Source organism: Pituophis catenifer, unplaced genomic scaffold, assembly GCF_029215685.1.
Source record: "Pituophis catenifer annectens isolate HBS135680 unplaced genomic scaffold, rPitCat1.0.hap2 SCAF_7, whole genome shotgun sequence".
Lineage (NCBI taxonomy): Eukaryota > Metazoa > Chordata > Lepidosauria > Squamata > Colubridae > Pituophis > Pituophis catenifer.
Genome location: NW_027256887.1, coordinates 41,552,508 through 41,565,098, shown reverse-complemented (window position 1 = coordinate 41,565,098; position 12,591 = coordinate 41,552,508). Strand labels below are relative to the sequence as shown.

Sequence of the window (12,591 nt, the reverse complement as noted above, 5' to 3'; positions counted from 1 at the left end):
TTTTTTTTAAAAAAAAATGCAGCGTTCTTCAACTCCAAGAATCAAGCAGGAAAAATAATGTGTTAAGGCTCGTGGAGTCACTGTTCAGAGTGAGATGAATGGCATACTAATTTAATAAATAAATACATAAATAAATATGAAGTAAGTTATATAAATAGAACACCAGTGGAGAAAAGTGTTTTAAAACAATTACTTTTTCTAGGTCGATAAATAGTAAAATACAATGACTGCATGTTTTAAATGCTGTATTAAAAATGTGAGTCAATATTAGGTAAAAAGGATATTCTAAAATAGATCTGTAAGTCTTTATCAATATTTATGATTGAATAAAGTAAGATTTAAATTCCTATGAATTCAGCACAATTCAGTTCCAAGTACTGTATGTTCAAGACTGTATCTTAAAAACAAAAGGCTAATCACAATGTACCACAAATGGATCCCTTACATTTCTACTCAAGAAATCAGCCCAGATGAGTTCAGCGGAGTTTTCTCTCACCAAAATGACTATATCTTATTTTTTTAAAAAAAATTAAGAAACCGGGAAGAAGGAAGAAAGAATATAAACTTGTTCACTGTACTATGGTGATCATTTAACAGGACTGCATGCATAGACACTGTAACTTGCTAAAATGGCTACCTTTCTTCCAAGCAAGACCAAACACCTGCTTTTAAAAGTTAATACATAACAGGAGCTGAAGAAAATCACAGTGATCGTATATGAAATCAACTTCTAGGATTGCATCTGGATTTTACCAGTGCAGCAGGAAGTATAGAATTTGCCAAAATAAACTATTATTTCCAAGTTATTACTTAGCTAAACTTTAGATAGAAAGGTGTATTACAAAATGTACGGTAGATAAACCGAGGAAGCCTCTGTGTTTTAAAACTACAACATTGTATTAATTAATTAAGAAGCTACTCTTAAACTGCGTTAACTTAAAATACCAGCTGCTAGTTATCAGACAATTTCATCAAATGGAAATACAACTGCCCTTTTTATAACAAAGCCAGGACAATGTTATAGTTTCTGAAAGTTTATATTATATTTTAAAATGAGATTTAAATAGATGATAACTGTCTCATAACTGTAGACATTGTGCTTTTTCATATAACACTATCACTATTCTAATAAAAGCATAACATCAATTGAGGCTGGTTTATATACATCAAAGAAATAATTTTTTGAGCTTATGTTACACACACACACACACACACACACACACACACACAGACTACAATAGACTACAGTTAAATACATGTATTTTCTAACAGAGAGTTGGGGCTACTCACAATTAGTAGAAGCACAAATGCCACTTCGCCCCATACGAAAACTCCCTTCTCATAAATGCAGTATTTAACTGGAAGATATTGTATAAAATATTTAGAAATATTACTATGAAACACTAAAACATTTTAACAATTGCGTCATAGTCACAAATTTTGAGAAGCAACATTGCATTTGTAACTACCATTTTTCCCAGTATGTCTATCAGAAAGCAATAAGCCTAGCAAATATATATATATATTCATATTTGTAATGAACTGCAGAAAATGCAATGCATTTATCATATACAATTCCAAATGTACGAAACTATTCGGCAGACAATGTTTTAAAACTATTGTACTGTATTATATTTCTGTTAGGAAAACAATTAGAAGTACGGTATAACAACAATATGAAGCATATGCATAGCTTTTGTCATTACACATAACACACATACTTCAAAAAAAATCACAAAAATCTCAAACCTTCCCAAAACTAGGAGAAATCCCTAAACTAGGAGAACCTGTTCAATAAATTACATGACTGCTGTTGCATGTGGTCCTTTCTTGCTAAAGAATTTTCTTAATGTAATGGTCCCAAATCAGAAAGTGATGCTACAAAGCATGTTACCGTTCCTAGGTTCTGAGAAGCAAAGCAGAAATACTTCTCTCATTAGGGTTTTTGTGTTCTTTAATTCTTGGTGCCCCCTACATTTCCATAGCAATAAACTACATCCAAGTTATTTTTCTAGACTTATAAACAATCTCTTTTTGAAACTTTACTTGGATGATTAAAATTAAAAGTTCTTTAAGATACAGTGCTTACTTTCTGTTGTTGATGTTGTTATAATTATTTGATAGAGATGGAGAGATCTTTGGTAAAGTTGGAAAATTGGATGCACCTGGGGACCTTTAAAAATATGAAAATGTTAAATTAGATAAAAATGTTGAGATTGTAAAATTAATAATGAAAAAGGAAAAACTAACATGAAGCAATGTATGTGAATAATAATAAAAAAAGATTCTTATGATCAAAGTAACAAATACCCAAGTACTCTAACTTGCCCATTTTCAAAAAGCATTAAAAAAAATTATCACGTTTTAAAACTCTCAACCAAATCATAGGCATAAATGGTCAGCCAAATCCCAAATTAGGCTTTAGCAAAAAAAAATGACCGGTACCAAAAATTAATTTGGACGCTAATGAAGATATTTACTTCTAAAAACAAGGCTTTTTAATTTTATAATGCAAGTTATTAATAAAGGTGCATCAATATTGTGAAAAATTATGGAAATAAGAGCAGCTTAAAGCACTTGTTTACTTTGTATTTTAGAACAGTGATTCCTAATTTGTTTAGGTCACATACCCTTTGAGAATCTGATAAAGAACATAGACCTCCACAGAAAAATGTGCATTACAATATTTTGCATACAATTTATTGCACTGTAAACTAATTTTTTCTTGATGAAGAATATAAAAATAGACTTTTGAAGAATGTTGTTTCTCCCATTTGTTTTTCATGGAAAAATGTCCAGTTCCTAAAAAAAAAAACACCACTGTGTAAATAAAACAAAAATAAAGTTTAATTTTCCTCTAAAGTGAATTTAATGAGAATGTAATGAGATGTTGCTTGGCTTCAATCAGATGTTGAAATTGAGTGAGGCATTTGATATGACAATGCGCATGTCATCTCTGATATCTAAATTATTTTGATTTTTTTTTAATTTTGATGCAACAAATGTTGAAAACCATGACTGACAAAGAAGATAATACCAAATGGGATTAGAACTCCCATATTTTGCTTTATTAGAACAAGGATACACTTATGACAAGAACATCAGAATTCTCCAAAACTCTTCAAGTTGAATTCATCAGCATCATTTGCTCTGTTCTCAAATCATTGAGGCTACCTTTGGCAGGATCTGCATCACTAATGTTGTCTATACCAGCAAGGAAAGAACTGTAAATCCATACTTCAATTTTAAAGTATCTGAGCATAAATAACTTTCAAAAGAGTTCTGCAGGATTTCCACATGTTTGCAGATCCCTGTGGAGAATCTGACAATACTATGTCTGCAGCCTGTACAAGTGCTTCCTTCAGCAATCAAAAGTTAATATAGTTGTCTACTTCTAAAGTTCTTTCAGAATGACAACTTGGCCAAAAGAGTTCATCGTTTTTTTAGCTGCATCTATAATGGGGTCTAAAAGGCCTTGAACAATAAGATATGTCTTATTCAAATGGCTGAAAATATCTGCTAAGGTTAAAAAGTGAACAAACTGCTCTATCAAAACTGTTGAGATAGCTTTTCTTCTGTCTCAAGAAAAGTTGCCTGATGTTCAATGAAGTGCTTCAAGACTTGTCCAATAGAAACCAACAAACTTCTGTGTATTAGAGAAGAACTTCTCATTCTGCTCCTCTGTCTTGACCAAGCTTCTTGGAAAGGTAATGATTTAAAGCCTTGGCTTTGAATTAATGACTGTTGTGGGATCAGGAAAGGTTTTGTTCCGAACTGTTGGCAGATTTCTTGATATCAGTCCAAATTGATGTATAAAGCAATGAATCATGATGATGTGATGCTTTCTTCATGAAGCAGCAAAAACAGATATGTTTCCAAAAATCAGAGATGCTCCATTTGTGCACCAAGTACCAAGAATTTTCCTTTTCTGTTCATTTTGGAATATCTATAGCATTCATAGTTCCTAAGAGACTCACAAAATTGGAATTCTACAGTGGGATTATCACCCACATAATAGGTGAAAACTGGGAGGAACCTGCAGTGAAAAATGTGTGTTTCTAGTTTTTATCCAGTTGCATTTTGATGGGAAAAGGTGTAGCTGCCATTTCCTCCATGACATCAAAATATTATATGAAATTTTAGTGATGACACGATTTGAAAGAATGCTGCTTCCATTTTTTTTCTCATTCTAAACCACAACCACCAAATTCTACTCAAATTTTAACTTTTTGAATGTTCTTATCACAGAAAAAGAGCCATATTTATGTATTTTCAGAATGGACAGATGACCTGATGTCATCTGATCTAAACAAAAACACATATCCATAATCATGAGGGCAGTATAAGTTATCTTTAAACCCTAATAATGAAAACTGTTCTAAATGTTATGGCATGACTGTGATATCTAATCACATATAGTAACATTCTGTGCCACCCTGTGTTTGTTTTCAATGACTAAGTATCTTAACACAGGTAGTTCTCAATTTACAACCGTTTGTTTAACGGTTCAACATGCCATGTCACATTGTCGTCATGTGACGTATCACAATGTTTTTTTCCCTTTGCAGAGCTGGGGTGGGCGTGGCCTGCACGTGACGCATCTGGCCCGCAGGCCACCAATTTGACATCCCAGTCTACAAGATATTTCTTGACACATATTCAAAAGATAAATTGAAATCCAGAAAAGTCATGCTTATATATGCTTCTGGTAGGATGTTGGAAAACAAGTATGTAAATTGAAGTCATTTTTTTTCAATAATTTCTTTGCCTGAATCCAACCCTGAAATGTAATATTTGGGCATATAATTTACTGATTTATATTGGTAATTAGTTGGATCTTATCTGTTTTCTTTTTTATACATGTATATGATACTGATTACCTTCCCTGCCCAATGCTCTACTATCACTTTGATTGGTAGTTGTAAGCAGAAGAGCTTGTACTAGGGCCCATCACTTGGGATTCAGTTTTATTGCTTTTGGAAAAACTTGGTCAATGCATGGAACCTTGCCTGTCTTCAGAATTCTCTATGCATCCTGCATGGGACTTTAGTAATTCAAGGTAGCTGTTGTACACTTATTATTCCATTGGAGATGTATTCTATTATTATAATTCTGTAATTGCATAGGGGAGTGTTTCTCAACCTTGCTGGCTGGGAAATTCTGGGAGTTGAAGTCCACACATCTTTAAAGTTGCTGAGACTGAGCAACACTGGTGTAGGGTGTAGTTTGTCTGGCATGGCCAACTCTGTATTCCGTACTATTGTTGGTATTACTGGGAAGTCATTCCAAACATGACTTCTTTTTCACATTGAGCGGTGAATGAACTATACTGTGGGAAGCCAGTAATAGTCAACAGTGGATCATTCCCAAAAGGCGTATTTGGCAGGACAGTCCCACTGATGGGGCCATTTAAAATTTAAATGGAGAACCGATACAAGATTAAACCTCAGGTCTTTAGCAACCTCAGCTCTTTGGGTAATAATGAAGTCTCTAACATTTCTCCCTTTGAGCAAGACATAACTTCTAAAAAAGTCTGTTCATTGGCATTCATTCTTAAAAACTTTGATTTTTTTTTGCTTAACATTAATATTGGTTCAAAAATTGCTATTATTGTATGAGCTCTAAGCAAATACTACCTGAGTATAGAGTTCTCATCTGGTGCTATTTATTAAGGATCCAGTACCTAGCTTAAGATTGATTAATGTTATCATCAATGGCAATGCCCTCAAACAATGACTGAACATTAATAGAGGAGAAATACAATATTCCTAGATTATAATTTGGGTTGTTTTATTAGAATTTTCAGCCAATTGATTTAATTATTTTAACTTGTTTTTAATTTTTCTACTGTCATGGTTTTATTTCTGGCTGTACACCACCCTGAGTCCTTCGGGAGAAGGGTGGTATAGAAATTTAATAAAATAAATAAAATAAATAAATAATTGCTTTAGATCTGCTGCAGTGGTGGTATTCAGCTGGTTCTATCCGGTTCCGGTGAACTGATAGCAGCGGCTGCGAGAGGCTCTGCCCACCCACCCTGATGTCTTCACGTCCCGTTTTTTACGCTCTGCACATGCATGGAAGGCCCTGCGCATGTGTGGAGGTGGCGCATGCAAGAGAAGTGAGCACGTGCGCATGTTCACATTTGCAAACCAGTAGTGAAGGTAAGTGAATACCACCCCTGGTTTGTTGATTATGTTGCACAGTGGTTAAATGTGATTTTTTCCCTGCCAGACATATGCTCCTCTAATATGAACCTCCACCATGATATAATTATTTTTGATACATTTCCAAGTGGAAAAATGTAAAACAAGTATCAGTCAAAAACAGTTGATTTCTAAAGTCCAATCAGCTACAAATTAGGAGGAGTTAATATGAGTATTTATAGTTACAACTTTTGTTATGCAAAACATGCACTCTTCCATCTGAAGTACAGTCTTACTTCTGTTATCAAGTTAACTTAATGGCGTAGTAGCAAAAGATGTTACCAAAAACAAACAAAAAATATTGAGTCCCAAAAGTTTTCTTAAGATATCATTCTGTATTTAGATATAACTAGACAACTAGACAATCAGAGGTATTTCGATACCAGATTAGCAGATTACTCAACAATGGAAGACCTTCTAATGTACAGGGAAATTCTTAAAAAAAAAAAGGAGGGGAGTTACTCAGAGATGTATCTATCTTGAAAGTAGTTCATGTTGAACTGTTTAGCAGAGACAAACATCAACAGTTGACCACAGGAAATGTTTCATGACAGTTTGTATTATGTCATAAAATGCTGTATGTTAATTTTTTTGTCATAAAATGGTTCATAAAATTAAACAACTTCAATACCACAAGAGTCATGGGTCCCATATTTTGGACGCATTCTGTAAGTTAGTCCATTTGAGGTACCTTGGTTGAAAACGTTTGCCCTATGATGTACCGTTTCACCCAGTTAAAGTTTGTAGACATGAAAATTTTAGCTGTGTACAGATGGCTAGACTGCTCAGATACCATTGTTTCTTTTTTCACAAACAGTTCTCCAATATTAGACGGAAAAAATTCATCCACAGATCATTAACTTTTGTTCAAAAATTATCAAATACTCCAGAGATTAATAAATTCTGTTTAAAGTCCCATAACAACAGTACTGAGTCTTATTTTTTAAATACCACAACAATTAAAAGTAATCTTTATGGGTAGTCTTGACCACAATTGAGACCAGAATTTCTGTCACTAAGAAATATGGTCATAGGGCGTCACTAAGTGACAGCATCACTTAGGGATGGCAATCCTGGCACTTCCTGTTGCTGTCATTAACTGAGAATTACAACTCATAGAGCACCAACTTCAATTGAAGCCATTCCAGGCTTGGTCTCTCCCAGTTCAAGCTTTGGTAAAGCTCGGCCTCCACTTCAACTCCCCCCTCTATCTGCCCCACCATTCTGCCCTTTTAGATACTCTGCAACCTGCCTTGCAGGGTGGCAAGTAGCTCCAAAACTGCACGGCTCTGGGGTGGCTTGCTGTACTGCAGCTCAGGGGTCAGGATGTGCCATACCTCTAGGACTGCAACAAGAAGCAGGGTGCAAAGCCACAGTGGCCAGGAAAACCTCAGCCACCTCAGTCCAGTTCCTGTTACCTTTGCCAGCCTGCCCTCCAAGGCCCCTGCTGTCCTGCACTCTACTGCCCAAACTGACCTTCACTCTTTTCTTGCTCCCACTGCTCATGAGGACTGCCTGCCCTGGCCCTTCATGAAGCAGCTGCTGATCATGAGACCATCTTCCCAAATCTCACAAAGAAATTGCCATGAACAATGTTGAGAAGAAAGTCTTGTGCAACCAGGAGCTACTTCGTAAAGGGTCAGGCTGAGCATGCCTAGTCAGCAGTGGGAGCATAAAAATCATGAAGGTCAACTAGGGCAGCAGGGGTCACCAAGTGCACTGGGCCGAAAGAGCATAGATCGGGGAAGATAGGTAGATGGGTAGAGTTAATAACCACCTGCAGTTGTTAAATGTGGGCAGGTTGCCAAGTGTCTGAATTTTGGTTACATGGTTGTTGGTATCCTGAGGATCATATCTTTGGGGATCAGGCATAAGTTCAGCACCTCTTGAACTAGAGTCACTGAACAAATGGTAATAAATCAGGACCATCCATATAGAATAATTATAAATCACAACTGTAACTGTCTCTCCTTCTATTTTGATATGTAATAATTTATATGATCATCTATGGAAGCCATTTTATCACAACTCCACTGAACAAATATTTAATCATATGTGATACCATTATGTGACAAAATACAGAAAAAGTTGTAAATAAGATTTCTAAAAAGTGAACATCAGTTTGCATGTTCTTTAGTTTGGGGTAAGTTTTTGCTTAAAAATAATCTGAAAAAATATACAAAGAATGAGTGTTCTCTGGAATTCTAAATGTAAATTTTATAAAATGTTTAAATGAAAAGCAATGAAGGACACCAGTAGAATCCAAGGAAAGTTTCTAATTCTGATTCTACATTAGGCTAGAAATAATTATAAAAAGTAAAGAAACACAGTTCTAAATTATGTTATAGTCGATTAAAATAGTGAAAGGTACAATCTGTCTATCCCAATCCTGCGATGTATTAAATCCATAGAATCACAGTATTGATTCTGATGGAATTGGAGGGCATGTCCTCAAATCGCTGTATCATCTTTGCCAGTCTTCTGTACCTATTCTAATCTGTCAATATTTCCCTGGAAATGCACAGTACTCTATATGTGGTGTCACACTTGTTAAATTTATCAGCATGAACATGTAAGAAAATGATATTTCAGTCAACTACATTGTCTTGTCATTTTCATTGCTGCAGTGACTTTAAGAACATAACCAAGAGTTCATAAGTTAAAGAAAACACATAATGGTGATGGTAATAGGTCTATATCATTTAAACACCAAACTCTAGAGCAGGGGTCTCCAACTTTGGCAACTTTAAGCCTGGTGGACTTCAACTCCCAGATTTTCCCAGCCAGCAAAGCTGAGTTGGAAGTCCACCAGGCTTAAAGTTGCCAAGGTTGGAGACCCCTGCCCTAGACTATCTAGAGATATCTAGACTATCATCTTTCTATTAAAAGTATAAGTATCTTTGATACTGATAGACTTTGATAATCACTATTAGAGTATCATCTTTTTATTCTCCTCTGTTCCTGCTTTAAGCTGTCAATATTCTTCTGAAAATACGGTGGTCCAGGCGTGGTCTCACACTTTATAAATTTATCAACGTGAACAAATATAAGAAGCAATATTTCAGCTGACTACACTGTCATGTCATTTTCGGTCCTGAAGTGACTACTAGCTCATCCCTTTTATAGCACAATTGCTCCTTCCTCCTGGTTTGTTCCTAGATGCTCTATGTTCCACACAGTATCTACTTTGACCTGAATTGGCTGCTACTTTTAACATAGATATATAAGCCTCCCATATGAAAAGCCAAACTAATTTCTATTCAGACTGGTAGGTAGAATCTATCAATCAGAATAGAGCTGGAAGGGACCTAAACCATTTCACATAAATGGTTGTCCAGTCTCTTCTTGAAAACCTCCAGTGATGGAGCAGCCACAACTTCTGGTGGCAAACCGTTCCACTGGTCAATTGTTTTGCCTTGTTTCTCCCATTCTGACAACGATCACCTGCATAATACAGTCCTTGACTTAAAACAATTTGTTTAATGACTGTTCAAAGTTACGGCGGCACTGAAGAAAGTGACTTTATGACTGTTTTCCACACTTATGATCCTTGCAGCCTGTCTCATATTTGCTACTAAAATGTTCACTGTATATTCAAAGGCAATCAAGTTCAACACTTCCATTTGTTAATAACTCTAATGTTCATTGTGACCAAAAGGGTACTGTCCTTTTCTTGGATGATCACTTTTCAGAAACTTCTAAGTAGATTGCCACATTCTTATCAGTAGCTGGAGTCTGTTGGAAACTATCTGGTTCCTCCCTTATGCTGTTAACTACTAACTGCTTTAGGATTTTCTCACTATTTTAAAATTTCTTATTATAGTTCTTGTGTCATATGCTCGTGTTTACTATGTTTGGTCTTGGACCATTAATATATTTTTATTACACATTCCATGCAATTAGTCATGCAAAATCTATATGCTTTATGTTTTAGTTTTTTACAGATAATACATATATACATACACATACATACATACATAACAATTAAATAACAGTAATTTATAGATGAACACTATTTTAGAAATGGAGCCAAATCTGAATGTGTGAATGACTAATATAATACGCAGTACTTTGGTAAGATGTTTAAAGTTTCCCAATGAATTGTAATACCAAAAGAAAAATTGAGAACAATCTTAGAGCTGAAGCTGTTTGCTTTGATGTTGGAATTATCTGATAATCCCAAAGCTCCTTCAAACTACAGCAGATAAAGTTGATCTGGGGGTACCATGATATCAAAAAATAGAAAGCAATTATCAGTTTTTCTGAGATGCTGTCAGTGCTGAACTTCAGAACGTAAATGGTACAATATAAAATTAAATTTAAATTAATTCATATGTCAGTTTAATAGCAATTTAATTTAATTTAAAGGGTTAGTATAATTATTTTAAACAATTTACCCTTCTATCACATTACCAGCAATAATTTGCTGGTAATTTTCACAGAAGCCCTGGGATAACACAAAATGCTTTCAGCATCAACATGTCAGATCCTACACCCTTTGGTAAGCATAAATAATTTCTTCAACTGATTTAGTTTCTCTCTCTGAAAATGTACTTCAGGGGTTACTTGTGCCCTCTATTGCAACCCCAGAGTGCATGTTCAATAGCAAAGCAACAGCATTGATTCTATATCTATCACATTAAAACCAATTTTTGCAGGCACAACCATTTAGGAATGAAAGCCACGTTCATTTGTTTAATTACCAACAAAATGGTGATTCTCAGGGATAACTATAAAACAGCAATAATTAGCTATTTGGAGAAGCAATAGCAATAGCACTTATTGCTTATAAGCAAAGACTTATATACCACTTCATAATGCTTTACAGTTCTCTCTAAGCAGTTTACAGAGTCAGCATATTGCCCCCAACAATCTGGGTTCTCATTTTACCGACCTCGGAAGGAAGGGTGGAAGGCCGAGTCAACCTTGAGCCGGTGAGAATGGGCGTTGTACTTACCTGATACGCCCCTTCTCTGTACGCTGTCACGGCAGTCAGACATGGGTAATAGACAGGGAGCTGGCCAATCGGACCGAGTCTACTGAATGCACAAGCTCCGCCTCTTCCTGCTTGTCTCCAGTTTTGAGGCGAAGGACTCCAGCAGACTGACGTGTCTATAGAGAGAACAGAGGAGAAGTGAGAAGAACCCCCTCCCCCATATCCTGTCCCGGATATAGACCAGGGTGGGGCTGACTGCCGTGACAGCGTACAGAGAAGGGGCGTATCAGGTAAGTACAACGCCCATTCTCCTGCCTGGCTGTCATGGCAGTCAGACATGGGACATACCAAAGCTTCATGTCCTATAGGGAGGGATCTGGTCGGACCCGTTGTAAGACTCGTCTCCCGAAGGCGGCAACCGCAGAAGCGAAGGTGTACAGGCAGTAATGCCGGATGAACGGAGTCACCGAGGACCAAGTGGCAGCTTTGCAGATTTCTTCCCACGGAGCTTGAGTAGCCCAAGCCGCAGACGTGGCAGCGCTTCTGGTAGAGTGTGCTGTGATTCGAAGAGGAGTCGGTAAAGAATGAGAGTCATAGGCTGTAGAAATAGTGGCGCGAAGCCATCGACCAACCGTGGTGGAAGAGACTTTTGATCCCATGGAAGACGGTTGGAAGGAAATGAAGAGTGCCTCTGACCTCCGGAAGGGTAAGGTACGAGAGAGAGAGATTTTAAGGGCCCTGCGGACATCGAGGGTGTGCCAGCGGTGTTCCAGGTGATGTTGAGGAAAAGGACAAAAATTTGGGAGCACAAGCTCTTGTGACCTATGGAAGGTGGAATTGATTTTAGGTATGAAGGCAGGGTCCAAACGAAGCACAACTCTGTCTTTGTGGAAAATGCAGAGGTCAGATCGAACTGAAAGGGAGGCGAGTTCAGATATGCAACGAGCAGAGGTAATTGCGACCAAAAAGGAAACTTTGAAGGACAGGAATTTCAAGTTGATGTCATGGAGGGGTTCAAAAGGAGGAGCAGTGAGAACTTTGTTGAGGTCCCACGTGGGGAACCTGTGAACAACCAGAGGGCGTAAATTGGTGGCACCCTTCAAAAAACTCCGGATAAGGGGATCCTTGGAGATTGGAAAAGCGGATCCGAATTGAAGGACTGATGACAAGGCAGCGACCTGACGTCGCAAGGTATTGGGGGCGAGGCCGGAGGCGAAGCCATGTTGAAGAAACCCCAAGAGGTGGACCACTGAAGCTGATGAAGGATCCAGGTGGTTCCTGGAGCACCAGTGGAGGAAAGCTTTCCAAGTTGAATCATAAATACGGACTGTGGAAGGGAGACAAGCTGCCATGATGATGGGGATGACTGCAGGTGGAACCTGGGAAGCTGTCAGACGGAGCCGCTCAACCTCCACGCGGTCAAGTGGAAGAACTGCGGATCGGGATGGA

At 37.1% G+C, this 12,591-nt stretch overlaps 1 protein-coding gene across 7 annotated transcripts in view; it reads right to left on the bottom strand.

Annotated features, from left to right (window-relative positions):
* Nucleotides 1-12,591, bottom strand: part of USP15 (ubiquitin specific peptidase 15) — a 63,810-nt gene that overhangs the window by 33,290 nt on the left and 17,929 nt on the right. For 3 of the 7 annotated variants that reach the window (XM_070948040.1, XM_070948043.1, XM_070948042.1), the window contains one exon: nucleotides 2,090-2,173. The exons of 1 other annotated variant lie outside the window; for it this stretch is intronic. In XM_070948040.1, the coding sequence (XP_070804141.1) occupies nucleotides 2,090-2,173 (84 nt within the window). Of the gene's footprint in view, nucleotides 1-1,290; nucleotides 1,359-2,089; nucleotides 2,174-11,163; nucleotides 11,187-12,591 lie in introns of those variants that run through there. 3 more of the 7 variants (XM_070948046.1, XM_070948045.1, XM_070948044.1) reach the window with 3 other exon arrangements.